Raw genomic sequence first — 18,289 nt, forward strand, 5'->3', positions numbered from 1 at the left:
CAACTTTTAACATCTCGGTATGATAATATAACTTTAGTAGACTTATCACAGTGTGTGTGATAATTATCAAATTATATTTCAATAAAACTGGAAGAAAAAGAGAGACCCAAATTGAACTTCTGAGATGAAAAGCAGCAAGTGAGAGATGAAAAATACCGTGGATGGGATAAATGGCAGATCAGGCACTGCAGAATGAGATTAGTAAACTCAAAAGCACAGCAATAGAAACTATCCAAAATGAAACACACAAAGAAAAAATAGTCCAAACAAACCCACAGACCCACAAGAGTAAGCTGTAAGGGCAACTTCCAAGTGGCACAAAAAAGGGAGGGGAGGAAGAGAATGAAGGTACTTGCTCTTTGCAGAAGATTGAAAAATCATAAAAGTGACGGCCGTAACCAACCCAGTGGCAAACTGTGTGCTGTGCTTAGATTCTGTCCTCCATTTCCCACTAAAAGGAATTAGGGCTTTGCACATAAATGGCTGACCCCAGGTCTGGGATAGTAAATATACAAAATGAGCAACATTTTGATGTGCCAAATAATAAACAAACTGTTAAAAACTTTATGTGACTCTGACTAAAGAATTTAAAAAATAAAAATAAAAAGAGACATCTAGAGAGACTGAAACACTGACTACATAAAGGGACTAAGAAACTGGTCCCCAATTTTTTTAGGAATAACAACTATGTTGGGGTTGTATTTTTAAGAGTCTCTGTCTTTTGGAAATACTTTCTAAAATAATTATAGATGAAATAATATATTTAAGACTGGTCACAAAATTATCAGGAGATACAAAACAACATTGGTTATGAGTTGATAAATCTGGGAATGGGTAATGGATCTCTGAGGATTCAAACTATTCTATTTCTGTATATATGAAATATACCAAAATAAGATATTTTAGCACGCAGATTGCTTAAACAAACACACCAGAAAAGAGAATTTTAAGTTATTCTCAAGTTCCTAGCTTTATTATTAACTTTCCTATGAGAGAAGCATTACAATTTAACAACAATGTTGTTTTAATTTGGAAGTAGTAATATAAAAATGATCAAACATTTAATAGCTTAAAAACAAAAAGAACTGGGTGAAATAGCAAAAGGATATGTGAAAAAAAAATTTGGTGGGAGACGGTATAAAGAAAAAAGGCTGAAAATTAATCAAGAGTCACATTTAGAGTGCCTTATGAACAAGAAAAGCTAGCGAAAGAGGTAAAATACACACCAGAAAAAAAAAGGATCCTAAAAACACAGTAGGTCACATAGGTGGCCAAAAACAACACTGACTTATGTTAATATTATGTAAAGATCAGCTGTTCCTTCTTAATCACTCTTTACCCCTCACCACCCACGGAAGTAGAACGAACCCATTTATACTGAAGTCTATGACTAACTTCTAGTTCAGAGTCCTTGTGATACTTCGAAATGAGAAAGGACAGTGCTCCAGAGAAAAAGCAGTATACCCAGATACAAAGAAAATCACAGATAAGTAGCTCCATACAGTTATGCCTGTGTTGTGAAAAGAGAAGAGAGGCAGGAGAATGCCATAACTCTTTAAACCTTAACTCAGTGCTCTGCGCTTTATCTTTTTCAATCTCTAGAAGCAGCAAATAATGCCGTTAACCGAGACAGTTGGGAGACAAGTAGGAGGAAGGGCAGAGAGAAATGGCTAAGGATAAAGGGAGAAATGAGTAAAATAGGAACTCAGTGGACAGAAACTACAGAGAAACCACACAATGATGTTTGGAAAACATCTTAGAACTTGAAATTCAAAATCTATTAAGATATTTCAATAGTTAAAAAAAACAAACTGTTCTTACTTAGGGTCAAAAAAAAAAAGGTACTCTGAATTGCTAAGGAGATTATACAGACTATTTCTACAGTTTTACTATAATGTTCCCAAATTAAGAGAGAAATTTGGCACAATGACAAACATTACAAGGTCAAGTAATAGGGAAACAGAATCTAACAGCCATCACAATATCCTATATGGTTTATTTCTTGGTTAGTCTCCCTAATTCTTTGAAAAAAATGTGTGTGTGCCCATACACACAGTAAGTCACCTATGAAATGACCACAACAGACATAAGACTGATGATTCATATGGCATGATTCCTGTATCTGTATTCCTTACAGATGGAGGGCAGGGGGGTATGGTTTACACTTCTCCAAGGAAATAACTGAAAACTAACTTCAGAGTGATAGATAGTCTTCATGTTATCACTTGTTCTCTCTTCTTTCTTATCCTTTCTCCATGTGTTTTAGTTCAAATCTCTTAAACCACAGTCCACATGATACTACAGAGCCCTATGTAGCCCATTTCCTTTAACAAATCACTGGCTACAGTGTGTGTTAAGAGAAGCTAAACATGCAGGGAAAGTAGAATAATACATGAAATCTTTCCTTACACGTTTTTAAACACTTTTAAAAACAGTTTTAGACTCTCCAATCCAAGTGAAATTCTTCATCTTTTATTCTGAAAAATTTGATAGGCCTTTACAAGCATAGCTGTTGCAACAATCTTTCAATCAGCTCTTTGAATGTCACATGGATATTAACTTATGGGGGAAAAAAGAACAGCTAACATTCCTTCCAACTTTAAAATTCTAAAATTTCAGATCAAAACATAAAACCAGTCGGTTTTTTTCATTACGACAGAATATGAACAATACATTTAGATTCTAAGCATAATCTACATGTACAGCCTCTTAAATACTGAGATAATAAAGTACACTGAATTCTTATTTAACCTACTATTTCTCAATAATTCCATTAAAATCTGTGTTAATTGATAAAATAGAAACTTTACTTAGTATTAGTACTACACGTCTTCTTAAAGTTTCTTTTGACTTCAGTTTTAATTTGCCTGAAAAAAGGAAAAAGTGTAAAGCAATAGCTTTAAAAAACACAACATACAAAAGACAGACATGATTCATAATGTGTTCAAAAGTTTAAAATAAAATAAAAACATTTTGATTATAGTTTGTTTTGAGAAAAGAGACCAATGCAAATCTCATTCTTTTCTTTGAAATAAAGTTATTTCATGATTTGTTTTCAAAATAGGTTCTAAAAAGGATACGTGTTCCATTAACTCCTGATATTTTAAAGTCGTCTAGTAGCTGAACAACCATTTCTCTATTTGGATCATTAGGATCTGAATTACGAACCTGTAATAGGGAAGACAATATTTTAAAAAAGGGAAAGCATAGAAATAAACCAAATGGTGTGGGAGGGGATACCAGCAGCATATGTAACAAAGGATTACTTCAGAAAAGAGCTTATACAAATCTATAAGACAAACATAAAAGTTTAATAGCTTGAAGAGCTTAAAAACAGTTCACAAAAGAAAATACAATCAACAAAGATTGTATAGTTACTGTTCTAATTATGACATTTTTCTACTTACTCTCAAATTAACTGCTAGTTACCAGGCCAGGAAGAATTCAGGGGCTTTTGCATGATACAAATCAACCACAGCACTAACCATACTGCTTATTCAGCCTTCATTTTTTTCATAGAAAAACCTCTCAGGGAAGGAAGCAGTACCCTGATTTACTCTGGGGCATGAGCTCATCTTGTTACAGACTAGCACTTTGCAAGTACTTCTCTGAAGCTCTCTTGGTCTAGCATCCTCACTTTTCTGAATGAAAATCTAAGGCTCAGAGGAAATAAAAAGATGAGTTGAGGATATATTCAGATAGAGCCGGTCCTAAAAACTCGTGTCTTCTCACTTGGGATTCAAGCTTCTTCTACCTCACTGACATTTCCTAATTTTTAAGAAAACTGAAAATAAGTTTTTGAAAATATTTACCTAAGTTTCCAGGTAACATAAGGGAATTAATAACTACAGTGCTTATTTTTATATTAAATATTTTTAAAGATTTTAAAACAAAACAGAAGTTATATATTTATTCACACTCCTTTTAACCATGACAGGAAAGAAAAACACTGTGTCACTTGGCACATAAAACATGCTCAATAACCATTTTTATTTGCAAGGTTTTTTCAGTGTGCATGTATAGGGAGAGTTGCCATCACAGCATATTCTGCCAGTTCCCTACCGAATACACAGAACGTGTAAATACTGTCTTCTTCTACCTCTTTAAGAATACTGGAACTTTACAGTAAAACTTAGCCATATCAAAAAGTATATACTTGGTATGTCTTAACTTGAATAAAACTTTATTTATTTATAATGCAGCTCACACATACAATCTAATACTTACTGATTTCAGCAACCGGATTTCATCAAGTGCAGTTTCAGTATAATGTTCAGCACTTTTAACTACTTTCATTGCCACGAACTTCTTTCCCCTAAGAAACAAATGCAGGCAATTAAGACTAAATGTCTTACCTTTCAGTTATGAAGCTAAGATTTAACCATAACTGGGAGACAGTGAAAGAATGAATATTGATTTCATGTTTCCCTGGTACTCAAACACAAACTACTACTTCTGTGGGATCATCCGCACCTGTTAACAGCACTAACTGGCCAAACTAAACTTATAAGAAGAAGAAAATCTGTTCCTAGATAATGTCAGTCATCAAACATTTTCTCTGAGTTAAAATCTACTTTCTGAATGCTCCATCAACCCATGTAAAACCATGAAATGGAGATAAGTAAGGGGGGAAACTTCACCAAATCAGAAGTACTCTGTATACTTATATAGCAAAACCTAAAAGGTTAAAAGCTATAATATTATACTTTCCTCTAAGAAGCCAGAGAAGGCAATGGCACCCCACTCCAGTACTCTTGCCTGGAAAATCCCATGGATGGAGGAGCCTGGAAGGCTGCAGTCCATGGGGTCCCTGAGGGTCGGACATGACTGAGCGACTTCACTTTCACTTTTCACTTTCATGCATTGGAGAAGGAAATGGCAACCCACTCCAGTGTTCTTGCCTGGAGAATCCCAGGGATGGGGGGAGCCTGGTGGGCTGCCGTCTATGGGGTCGCACAGAGTCGGACACAGCTGAAGCGACTTAGCAGTAGCAAGAAGCCAGAAGAAATACTTGGGTGAAAAACTGATAAAAATAGTGCATAGATAGCAATTGCTGTCTCATCAAAGATAGAAGATATACTTTAAGGTAAACATCCAATGTTAACTGCCTGTGATTTTTATGTAGAGGTTTTAGACTGTATGGCTGAGCAAATCTGTTATAGAAACAAAACACAAGAAAATAATTTCACACAGGTTGGTCTAGGATACCATCTAAAAATTTAGCTCTATTCCAGTGGGAAAAACTATGAACTAATATACTATACTTTCTTTGAGTATCTGTAATGTCTTGAACTTGGGAGTTTCAAGAGCCTTACTGATAATAATTCAATCAATCTTGTGTCTCCTTTAAGGTGCTGCTTCACCAGAGGAAAGTCATTTGCCCAAGGAGAAATCAGTCTAGAGCTAGACTAAAGGTGGAAAATTAAACACAAACATTTAGGCATCACCTAATCCTCTTGTACTAAAACTTACTGAATATCCCATGATAGCCACACAGTTGAAAAGTGTCCCCAGCCCAACTTTCGGATCACATGATATCTCCCATTGAACAGATCTCCAATTTTCACAAGATGATAACCTCCTGGAAGAAACAATAGAGGGAAAGAATCACTCACTTAGAAAAAACAAATCTTACATTTTCCAACATTTATACATCTTCAGCAAATAAAAATGGTTTCTTTTAATACAATCAATTCAACAAAAGAAAAATTTAAAGCAAGTCAGCAACATAGTATTATTGAGCTCATGTTAACTTGAAAAAAAAATTACTTTTCCAAAACACAGCACAACAAAACAGAAACCAGAAGACCAGAAAAAGGTGACAACAGTGGCAGGAATCAAAGGATTTAAACATCTATCTCTGCCCGCTGAGAAGAACCAAGTTCTCCTCAATGGTAAGATACATTCTGTTATAAGATCCGATCCTACCCAAGAATCCTGGAACGTTTTGTAAAAGAAACAAAATACATCAGGCAATCTTATGCCATGGTTTTTAAGTATCCGTAATTCTAATATAATGTAGCTTAGCAATCATCACTTTGAGAAAAGAGTAGTGAAAATGTGTTTTTCAAAAGTCTACATACCAAATCTTATCACTGTTCACTTCTGGATGACAGCTTTATAGACGACTTTTGTTTTCTTTTTGATTAATATATTTCTGAAATTTTCTAAGGAAAATATGCACCATCATTTTTTAAGGAAAAAGGGAGTAGATACATTTAATTTAAACTAAGCTTTAATTAAGTCAAACTGAAAGGAAATACTAATTCCTATACTTAGAGAAAAGGATGCAATAAGCAGAAAGCATTAACACCATTTATGCTGACAGATCAAATATTCAAATGAAAGAGTGTACACATGAATTACATCTTCCTTGGTATCTCCTCACAGAAAGCCTTACCTTTGCAGTAATCATTGGGATCTTCCTGCTCATCATCATCAGACCCCAGGATCTCCTCTTCCTGCTCGGGCGGGTCACTCTCAGAGTGTGGAGCAGAGCCTCGGGGCTGAGGTTCGGATCTAAGAAATAACACAAACATGTTCATCCCATGTGAGCAGAACAAAACAGGACCCATGAACAGACAACACAAACAGAACGCTATGCAGTGGCAGCCTGGGAAAACACTACCTATCACTTTATCTCGTGCTAGGAAAAGCCTAGTTTTAAAAAGTCAGTACATGATTAAATAAAACCTGGAAAATATATACGAAAAGTATAAAGGGGAAAAATTACGTGAGTCTCAATATTCAAACAAAACTGCTGGTAAAACTAGATCTTCCTCCAGTAATTTCCTGTTATTTTTATAAAAAAACATACTTTATAAACAAATTTGTATCCTGCTTTCCCTATTATATTGTTAACTTTCCCTCTCATTCCTACACAATCTCTAAAATCTTACTTCCCTCAGTGGTATCACTATCTCCTCAGGTACATTCTGTTCAGCTGGACACTTGTTTCTAATTTTTCAGTACTAAAAATTAAAGCTGTTGAGTATTTTTAGACAATTTTTATTCTGCATTTAGAATTATTCCCCTGAACTACCAGATAAAGATAGAAACATTTCCATTTATAAAAATAACACGTTAAATATAGGAAATTTGAAAAATAATTATTTTGTTCTAAAACATCTCTACTCTGAACATATTAACATTTTGGATTATTTCTTCCCAGTCTGTGCCCACAAATGTTTTTTATATAGTATGACTTTTCTGAAAGAGCTGTAATGAACTACATCTCCAGCCACATATGGGCTCTGAGTATTCAAGTATTACTAAATTTCAAAAACTTGGTTTGACAGGTTAAAATGTTATTTTATAATGTGCTAAACACTTAAAACTGATTCCTTTCTCTACATGCCATCAATTAGTTATATCAAAACTTTTGAGCACTGAGTAAGTAGTTCAGGAGGCAGAAAAACTTGGATTTGCATTCAGGCTCTGACACTTAAAAGCTGCCTGCTTTGGGACTGCCCTGGTGGTTCAGTGGTTAAGACTCTGTACTTCCACTACAGGGGATGCAGGTTCAATCCCTGGTCAGGGAACTAAGATCCCACATACTGCATGATGTGGCCAGAAAAATCACAAACATACCAAAAAAAAAAAAAAAAAAAAAAAAAGCTGCCTGCTTCATGAAGCTTTGAGCAAAAGAAGCAGTGTCCACATCACTCTTTTCAGCAGTTGCAGGAAAAGGAATTTTAATTCCCATTTCCTGGTATTTTATTTGCATTTCCAAACCTTTTTCATCACACTGTTGTTGTTGTTGTTTTCAAAAGATTCAATGCAACAGAAAAAAATTTAATAGCAAAATTAATGGGCTGCTGAGACCTAACCACAGTGGCAAGCATGACTAGATTTGGATTTTCGGTGGCCATTCCAACTTGCCTCAACTCTTGGTACTTTCTGTCCCTCAGAGGATACAAAAGTAGTTACAAAACTGCATGATTCAATTCTTAGTGAAAGCATGTTTTTGGGAAACTTACCTGGCCTACTTTCCTAAGTGGGAATGAGTCTGAATGAACATTTCCAAATTTAGTAAGACATGTTTCTAAAACAAATTCTCTGATTTCAAACTTGTTATCTTACAATTTTTAAGAACTGTAATTGAGAAATTTTTGAAAAGCAGTGAAATATTAAGTTGTAAAAAACAGACATGAAATTCCCACTGTTTTTTCTCTTGAATGTTCCTTTTCTACAGACTCTTGTATTGTTTCAATGATGTACTGCCTTCTTTGATCTTTAGGATAGAATTTATAGTCTCTAAGTTTCCTTGAGATCTTTGTATTATCTTGGCTTTCTCAAACCGCCCATGTTTTACTAACCCATGCTTTTACACATGATGTCAATCAATGAACATCAGACAACTGAATAAAAGCCCCTGCCAGAAAAAGACAAAAACCCAAAAGAAAGAAAATTTGAGAAAACAGAGACAGTTACTATTAGATAGTGAGGAAAAGATGATAACATGATTAAAGAGTTCAGTATCACTGTAACTTTGACTGATGGTTGTTAAAATAGTATAAAATTTCTGAAGAAATACCACAGAAAGAACTTCAGCTTATTAACACTTGAACCTAAAAACCAGTCTTCCTAGAACTAAAAGGAAGAGTTCTAAAATAGTTTCAGTCTGTGCTTTAAAACTTATCATACCTATCAATATTTCATGTCACAAGTATATGCTATTTATATTTAGAAGAAAAACCATTGTTATCAGTAGTTTAAAGCTCTCAAAGCATATGAAATTTAACCCAGTACATCTATAAAATCTCCAATATAAACTGAAATGAACAACAGATCAAAATTTAATAGCAGTATGCTTCTGAAGAAGTCAAATAATTTATAACCCAATTAAAACACCAGTAATATTAGAAATAGGAATACACTTGGCTGTGGTATAGAGCAGAATCAAGGCAAAAATTTGGGAAGAAAGCAGAAAGCAGTGGAAAAGCTTGACAGTTTTGCTCTCCTTATACTTCCAAGCTTGTTCTGACACAAAGTCTGGAGTGTGAATCAAGAGATAATAAAAGCCAAGTTAGAATGTTTTCTCTGATCTCGAAGGATCCTTTCAACTCAAGATTCCATTTCTGGTATAATCATCACTAATCACTCAATAGCAAACCAAAGTACTAAACAAAAATTTACTGAGTCTTTTGTAGTCAAATACTATATATTAATAATCATCATATGCTATTTATGAATGTTCACTTACACATTTCATGATCAGCCACACAAACTCCCCACCCCTACAATTTCTAAAGAATAAATGATGAAGAAATTCCTGTAGTTTAAAACAAAAAGTTACACCAAAGAAACTGTTAAGTCCATTCTGACTCACTACATTGGTTTATAACCTACTAGTGGGTTGGATTTGAGAACACTTTCCTGGAAGTTACTTTAACTTCTTTGTGTGTGTGTGTGTGTGTGTGTGTGTGTGTGTGTGTGTGTGAGTAGCTCAGTTGTGTCTGACTCTGTGATCCCATGGATTGCAGCCCACCAGGCTCCTTCGTCCACAGGATTCTCCAGGCAAGAGTACTGGAGTGGGTTGCCATTTCCTTCTGCAGGGGATCTTCCCAACCCAGGGATCAAACCTGGGTCTCCCACATTGTAGGCAAATTCTTTACCATCTGAGCCACCAGAGAAGATATAATTCACATGCCATAAGTTCACCAATCTAAAGTGTACACTTCACTAGTTAAAGTATATTCAGAGTTGTGTAATCTCATTACAACCAAAATTTAGGACATTTTTATCCCCCTCCCTCCAGCCAACCCATCAACAGCTACTCACTATTACACTCTTCCCCCAGACTCTGGAAAACACTCGTCTACTTTATGTCTCTATGAATTTGCCTATTCTGCATATTTCAGATACAGAAAATCACATATTATGTGGTCTTTTGTGACTATTTTCACTTAGCATGTTTTCAAGGTTTATCCATGCCATAGGGTGTTATCAGTACTTCATTACTTTTTATGGCTGAATAATATTCCATTATATAGACAGGCCAGACTGTAATTTACCCATTAATCCGTTGATGGACATCTCTGTTTCTACTGTTTAGCTATTATAAATCTTGCTGCTATGAATGCTCCACAAGAAGCATATGCAATCGTGTTCACAGTAGCACTGTCTGAAATAAGGAAAAGCAGGAAACAACTAAATGTCCATCAAGAGGAGAGACAGGTAAGCTATAGTATTTTGATAAAATATATCCATCAGGAAAGATGAAAAAGTTACATCCATCAGCATGAATGAATTGCACAAACATAGGATGGAGTGCGAACAGCAAGCTGCAGAATACATACAATGCATCCCACCTTCCTAGGCTAAACACATACAGAACAGCCAATGTGTAGTTAAAATAGAAATAATTACACAACTGCAACTAGTCAGTAAATAATTGCTGGATCTCTGACACATAGTATGGTAATTATAGACAATAAAACTATATTACAAACATCAAACTTTCTGAGAGGCTAGATCTTAACTGCTCCTACCACTGGAAGAAATAATGAGATATAACAGATATTAGTTAACACTACAATGTCAATCACAATGTGATATAAATTCATCAAATATGTTGTACACATTAAACTTACACAATATTATATGCCAATCATATCTCAGTTTTTAAAAAGCTGAGTAAAAAGAATGAATAAAGTAACAACACAAAAGAAATACAAGACAAATTTAGGATAGCTATATTCCACAAGTGAACTACTAATATAGAGATATGATCAAGGAGGAGTACACATGGCATCATATACGGCAATGAGATTTTCTTAGGCTGAGTAGGAGCTACTATTATTTATTTGTTATTTTATTTTTGTTTATAGTTCAAATGTTTTATTTAAAGACTATTGGCTCTGATTGCTTTTAAGTATGACTCCAACACATGGCTGGCTTAATGCCATTTGGCTAAATCATTATCATACATTTGGAAATCTTATTGACCTTACCCATCAAACTACCCTCAAAAGTGCCTTTACACTGCCTGAGGTTGCTGCTGCTGCTAAGTCACTTCAGTTGTGTCCGACTCTGCGACCCCACAGACAGCAGCCCACCAGGCTTTGCCGGCCCTGGGATTCTCCAGGCAAGAACACTGGAGTGGGTTGCCATTTCCTTCTCCAATGCATGAAAGTGAAAAGTGAAAGGGAAGTCGCTCAGTCGTGTCCGACCTTTCGCAACCCCGTGGACTGCAGCCTACCAGGCTCCTCCATCCATGGGATTTTCCAGGCAAGCGTACTGCAGTGGGTTGCCATCACCTTCTCTGGCCTGAGGTTAATCATGTTTTTATCACAAAATACAAATGGCAGCAATGGGGAGAGATTCAACTGCGTGCCTAATTCATGGGGGAGAAAAAGGTACCTGCAAAAAATTTTTCTATAGTTTTTGTTTTTTATGGAGAATAAAAAATTCAAATAAATGAAAAGTGTACACAGAGAATTTAAATAACAAGCAAGCTTGATCTAAATTGATACATTCATATACATAACTTTATATCCATTTAAAAAACCTGGCATACTATAGAATAAAATGAAAATATCTTGGTAGATCTTGATTTAAAGAGGAAATGAAATATAAAATTTCAGAGTATTTAGATATGAGTGCATTACATGTTAAAATCTATGATATACTCAGTTTTACTGAACAAAAAAACAAAATACCTACATGGATATAACAATCATGTAGATTAAAAAATTGAAGAAGCACTCCTAAAAAGCAACAAGTCCAAACAGTAAGGTCAAGTGCTACTACATTTTCAATGAAGAGTTAATTGAGTAGTTCTTTTTTAAAAAATTCTTTTAAAATAAAGTGTACCAGTGTATCTCTAAGAGCTAGAAAAGCTCTCCAGTTAATTTGAGAGCACTAGCATAAACTGACATTCAGAGCAGAAACCCTGACATCCAAAGCAGTCACAAGCAACTCACCTACAGAATGAGGATACTAGCTGCTGTGAGAACTTGACATTTAATATAGTAATTAGCATAATCTTATTATGTATGTGTGTGTGCTCAGTCGTATCTAACTCTTTGCGACCCTATGGACTGTAGCTCACCAGGCTCATCCATCTATGGGATTTTTCAGGCAAGAATACTGGAGTGGGTTGCCATTTTCTCCTGCAGGGGATCTTCAAGAATCAGGGATCAAACCCATGTCTCCTGCATTGGCAGGTGGATTCTTGATCACTGAGTCACCCTTACATAGGTATTGATTAATATATATTACTTATTATTAATGCATTTTAAAGTACAGGTACATATTTAAAAATACCTACGTTGACAAGTGTATGGAGGAACCGGAACCTTTGTGCTTTGCTGCTGAGAATGTAAAAATGGTGCAGCTGCCATGAAAAGCAGTATGGTGGGTCCTTCCCCCCACCTCGATTAAAAATAGGATCACTGTATAATTCAACAATTCTACTCTGGGTATACACCTAAAGAGTTGAAAGCAAAGACTCAAAACGTTTAACGAATATAGAGTTTCGGTTCCATGAGATGAGAAGTGTTATGGGGATGGATGGTGGTGATAGTTATACAACAGTGTGAATGTATTTAACATGACTGAACTGTACAGGTAAAATGGTTAAGGTGGTAGATTTCGTTATGTGTATTTTACCACAATTTGGGGATAAAAAAAAATCAACATAGGAAAAAACCAATCCCAAAAACATTATGAGAACTTGTAACAGTGCCTTAGCATGATGCTGTGATGTCAAACAATAGCTAGACTTCCAGATCTTTTAACTAAGCAGGAAATAAAGACTAAAGCAAAAGAAGTCACCACTTCATTGTTAGTGTAAAATAAATGAATATAATTTGTAATCAATAGTAGCAATTAAGTAATTTACAGCACATTCATATAACTGGAGAAGTACTATTCAAGGAAAGTTAAGACACACCATTATGATGAAAAAGGCAAGTAACTGGATAATATATGTGTGTGTGTGTGCTTTGATTTTTAAAAAAATGTATACAGGTACATATATTAGTAAACAGTTAAACTAAGAATTGCAAGGATACAGACAATTGCTAACAGGGTTGGTTCCCCTCTTGGAAAACAGTGAAGAAATAAAAAATTTTGTCTTATATAGTACAATTCTGAATTGTCGGCATCTTTTCCTATGAGAATTACTCAGGAAATAGCCACATCATTTCAAAAACAGGCAAAATTTTTTTTAAAATACAACTTACTGTTAGGTTGGGAAGAGTGCAGGGAGACTGGACTTCTCTCATGCTCAGCTGCTGCTTCTGTCTGGTATCATTTACTTTTCGGAAATAACCCTCCACAACTTGGCAAGGCTGCCAATCCCCTAGCCCTAACTACCCTTCCTTCCCATAGGTAAAACACCTCACTTGCATGATCCAAGCAAGATCTAGAAGTCTTTAGGGAAGGAAAGAATGGATGTTGAAAGTTCTACTTTTGAAATTTTAAGCAATAAGAACCAAGCAATCGTCAGAGGGGAGTACTACCACGAAATACGAGGCAAATGATGCTGAAACAGAAAAACTAAGCTAAGCCATGTACTGGCTAGGAGTGGAGAAAAACAGGCAAATCCATGGAGATATATTCAGAGTCTAGCCTCACAGATTAACTCCTTTTTGTTGTTTAGTTGTTAAGTAGTATCTGACTCTTTTGCGACCCCATGGACTGTAGCCCACCAGGCTTCTCTGTCCATGGAATTTTTCAGGCAAGAACACTGGAGTAGGTTGCCATTTCCTTCCCCAGGGAATCTTTCCAACCCAGGGATCGAACCCATGTCTCCTGCATTGCAGGTAGACTCTTTACCACTGAGCCATCAGGGAAGCCCCATTAACCCCTCTAGATACAGCCTGGGAAGTGAGTCTGAATTTGGTTACTTACAACAAGAAGAATTCTAAATAGGTTATTTGCATAATCAGGTAACAGTCACAGTAATTTTGAATGATTTCACTTATATTTATTCTAAAAATTAAGATAAGCACACACACCACACACACTTTATATCAAGGTCAATTTCTTACATATTGTTAAGAAGCAACCACTGGGGGAAACTGGACAAAGGCTCCCTGGGACCTCCCTGTCCTGTCTTTGCAACTTCCTGTGAATCTGTAATTATTCTAAAACAAAAAGAGTTTTCTATTATAGAAAAATTAACACATACACAAAGATTTAGGTCTAACAATGGCTATGACAGCATTAATTAAAAGCAAAAAGCTAGAAACAGAAACTATAACAGACTGTGCAATTACATTCATATCATCTCTTCCCTCAAAGCCAAGAAAACTAAAATAAAATTATGAATCTACTACAATGTAGAGACAGGGAGAGAGAAATGCTCTGGCAATCTAGGGGAAAAGAAAAGTGTAAGGTGACCTAAAGTGAAGAAGGGGGACAGGAACGCAGGTTGAGAAGAGGGATGGTAAAGAGGGAGGTTAACTGAAAGTCTGTATAATAAAGTTGACACTCCACACAGCAGACATCCAGATCCAGGAATCCCAGAAGGTTCCAAGGAAGACAGACCCAAAGAGATGCACACCAAAACATTATAGCTGAAATCTCAAAAGTTAAGGACAAGGAGAAAATACTAAAAGCAGCAAGAAGAAAACAACTTGTTATGTGGCAAGGGAACCCCCATAAGATTATCAGTAGATTCTTCAGAAAAAACTCTGCAGGTTAGAAGGAAATGGCCGATAGAGTCAAACTTCTAAAAGAAAAACCAAAAGAACAAAACCTTCTAATGAAGGATACTCTACCTAGGAAAGTGATTCAGAATTCAAGGAGATAAGAGTCTTTCAGACAAACAAAGTCTAAAATTGTTCACCATTACCAAACTGGCCTTAAAAAGAAATGTTAAAGGGATTTCTTTAAGCTGGAAAGAGTGCTAATTGGTAATAAGAAAATATATCAAAGAAGAAATTTCACTGGAAAAGTAAAAATAAAGTGGACTAATCACTATTATAGCTACTAACAGTATGAGGGTTAAAAGCCAAAAGTTGTAAAAATAATTATGGTAACAATAATTAAGGGATACACAAGTAAAATGTGAGATTAAAAACATAAAAGGAGGGAAGAAAAGGAAATGCTGAGCTTCAGAACAGGATCAAACTTCAATTCAGTTCAGTTGCTCAGTCATGTCCGACTCTTTGTGACCCCATGAATCGCAGCATGCCAGGCCTCCCTGTCCATCAAGTCCGTGATGCCATCCAGCCATCTCATCCTGGGTCGTCCCCTTCTCCTCCTGCCCCCAATCCCACCCGGCATCAGAGTCTTTTCCAATGAGTCAACTCTTCGCATGAGGTGGCCAAAGTACTGGAGCTTCAGCTTTAGCATCATTCCTTCCAAAGAAATCCCAGGGCTGATCTCCTTCAGAACAGACTGGTTGGATCTCCTTGTAGTCCAAGGGACTCTCAAGAGTCTTCTCCAACACCACAGTTCAAATGCATCAATTCTTTGGCGCTCAGCCTTCTTCACAGTCCAACTCTCACATCCATACATGACCACAGGAAAAACCATAGCCTTGACTAGACGGAGCTTAGTCAGCAAAGTAATGTCTCTGCTTTTGAATATACTATCCAGGTTGGTCATAACTTTTCTTCCAAGGAGTAAGCGTCTCTTAATTTCATGGGCTGCAGTCACCATCTGCAGTGATTTTGGAGCCCACAAAAATAAAGTCTGACACTGTTTCCACTGTTTCCCCATCTATTTCCCATGAAGTGATGGGACTGGATGCCATGATCTTCATTTTCTGAATGTTGAGCTTTAAGCCAACATTTTCACTCTCCTCTTTCACTTTCATCAAGAGGCTTTTTAGCTCCTCTTCACTTTCTGCCATAAGGGTGGTGTCATCTGCATATATGAGGTTATTGACATTTCTCCTGGCAATGTTGATTCCAGCTTGTGTTTCTTCCAGTCCAGCGTTTCTCATGATGTACTCTGCATAGAAGTGAAATAAGCAGGGTGACAATATACAGCCTTGACGTACTCCTTTTCCTATTTGGAACCAGTCTGTTGTTCCATGTCCAGTTCTAACTGTTGCTTCCTGACCTGCATACAGATTTCTCAGGAGGCAGGTTAGGTGGTCTGGTATTCCCATCTCTTTCAGAATTTTCCACAGTTTATTGTGGTCCACACAGTCAAAGGCTTTGGCATAGTCAATAAAGCAGAAATGGATGTTTTTCTGGAACTCTCTTGCTTTTTCCATGATGCAGTGGATGTTGGCAATTTGATCTCTGGTTCCTCTGCCTTTTCTAAAACCATCTTGAACATCAGGGAGTTCACGGTTCACGTATTGCTGAAGCCTGGCCTGGAGAATTTTGAGCATTACTTTACTAGGATGTGAGATGAGTGCAATTGTGTGGTAGTTTGAGCATTCTTTGGCATTGCCTTTCTTTGGGATTGGAATGAAAACGGACCTTTTCCAGTTCTGTGGCCACTGCTGAGTTTCCCAAATTTGCTGGCATATTGAGTGCAGCACTTTCACAGCATCATCTTTCAGGATCTGAAACAGCTCAACTGGAATTCCATCACCTCCACTAGCTTAGTTCGTAGTGATGCTTTCTAAGGCCCACTTGATTTCACATTCCAAGATGTCTGGTTCTAGATTAGTGATCACATCATCATGATTATCTGGGTCGTGAAGATCTTTTTTGTACAGTTCTTCTGTGTATTCTTGCCACCTCTTCTTAATATCGTCTGCTTCTGTTAGGTCCAGACCATTTCTGTCCTTTATCGAGCCCATCTTTGCATGAAATGTTCCCTTGGTATCTCTGATTTTCTTGAAGAGATCTCTAGTCTTTCCCATTCTGTTGTTTTCCTCTATTTCTTTGCATTGATGGCTAAAGAAGGCTTTCTTATCTCTACTTGCTATTCTTTGGAACTCTGCATTCAGATGCTTATATCTTTCCTTTTCTCCTTTGCTTTTCGCCTCTCTTCTTTTCACAGCTATTTGTAAGCCTTCCCCAGGCAGCCATTTTGCTTTTTTGCATTTCTTTTCCATGGGGATGGTCTTGATCCCTGTCTCCTGTACAATGTCACGAACCTCATTCCATAGTTCATCAGGCACATTATCTATCTATTAAATCTATTTCTCACTTCCACTGTATAATCATAAGGGATTTGATTTAGGTCATACCTGAATGGTCTAGTGGTTTTCCCTACTGTCTTCAATTTGAGTCTGAATCTGGTAATAAGGAGTTCATGATATGAGCCACAGTCAGCTCCTGGTCTTGTTTTTGTTGACTGTATAGAGCTTCTCCATCTTTGGCTGCAAAGGATATAATCAATCTGATTTCGGTGTTGACGATCTGGTGATGTCCATGTGTAGAGTCTTCTCTTGTGTTGTTGGAAGAGGGTGTTTGCTATGACCAGTGCATTTTCTTGGCAAAACTCTATTAGTCTTTGCCCTGCATCATTCCGCGTTCCAAGGCCAAATTCGCCTGTTACTCCAGGTGTTTCTTGACTTCCTACTTTTGCATTCCAGTCCCCTATAATGAAAAGGACATCTTTTTTGGGTGTTAGTTCTAAAAGGTCTTGTAGGTCTTCATAAAACCGTTCAACTTCAGCTTCTTCAGCGTTACTGGTTGGGGCATAGACTTGGATAACTGTGATATTGAATGGTTTGCCTTGGAGACGAACAGAGATCATTGTGTCCTTTTTGAGACTGCATCCAAGTACTGCATTTCGGACTCTCTTGTTGACCATGACGGCTACTCCATTTCTTCTGAGGGATTCCTGCCCACAGTAGTAGATATAATGGTCATCTGAGTTAAAGTCACCCATTCTAGTCCATTTTAGTTCGTTGATTCCTAGAATGTCAACGTTCACCCTTGCCATCTCTTGTTTGACCACTCCCAATTTGCCTTGATTCATGGACCTGACATTCCAGGTTCCTATGCAATATTGCTCTTTACAGCATCGGATCTTACTTCTATCACCAGTCACATCCACAACTGGGTATTTTTTTTGCTTTGGCTCCGTCCCTTCATTCTTTCTGGAGTTATTTCTCCACTGATCTCCAGTAGCATATTGGGCACCTAATGACCTGGGGAGGATCAAACTTAGTTGCTACTAACTTTATAAAATAGACTGTTACATATGTAAGCCTCACAGTAACCACAAAGCAAAACCCAGAACATTTAAAAAGATAAAAGAGAAAAAAATGCAAATAACTCACTAAAAGAAATCATCAAACCACAAAGGAAGAGCAGGAGAAAAGAAATTAAGAGAGGAACCACAGAAACAGCCAGTAAACAATTAACAAAATGGCAATAAGCACATACTTACCAATAATTACTTTAAATGTAAACAGACT

The 18,289-nt window shown here is 36.6% G+C and overlaps 1 protein-coding gene across 1 annotated transcript in view; it reads right to left on the reverse strand.

Moving 5' to 3' along the window:
• The window catches only part of SRPK1 (SRSF protein kinase 1), a 67,965-nt gene that overhangs the window by 28,312 nt on the left and 21,364 nt on the right, over positions 1–18,289 (reverse strand). The window contains 4 exon segments of the mRNA XM_070289419.1: positions 3,081–3,168; positions 4,228–4,315; positions 5,473–5,581; positions 6,401–6,519. Of these exon segments, the coding sequence (XP_070145520.1) occupies positions 3,081–3,168; positions 4,228–4,315; positions 5,473–5,581; positions 6,401–6,519 (404 nt within the window).

The sequence above is a fragment of the Ovis canadensis genome, chromosome 20, assembly GCF_042477335.2.
Source record: "Ovis canadensis isolate MfBH-ARS-UI-01 breed Bighorn chromosome 20, ARS-UI_OviCan_v2, whole genome shotgun sequence".
Taxonomy (NCBI): domain Eukaryota; kingdom Metazoa; phylum Chordata; class Mammalia; order Artiodactyla; family Bovidae; genus Ovis; species Ovis canadensis.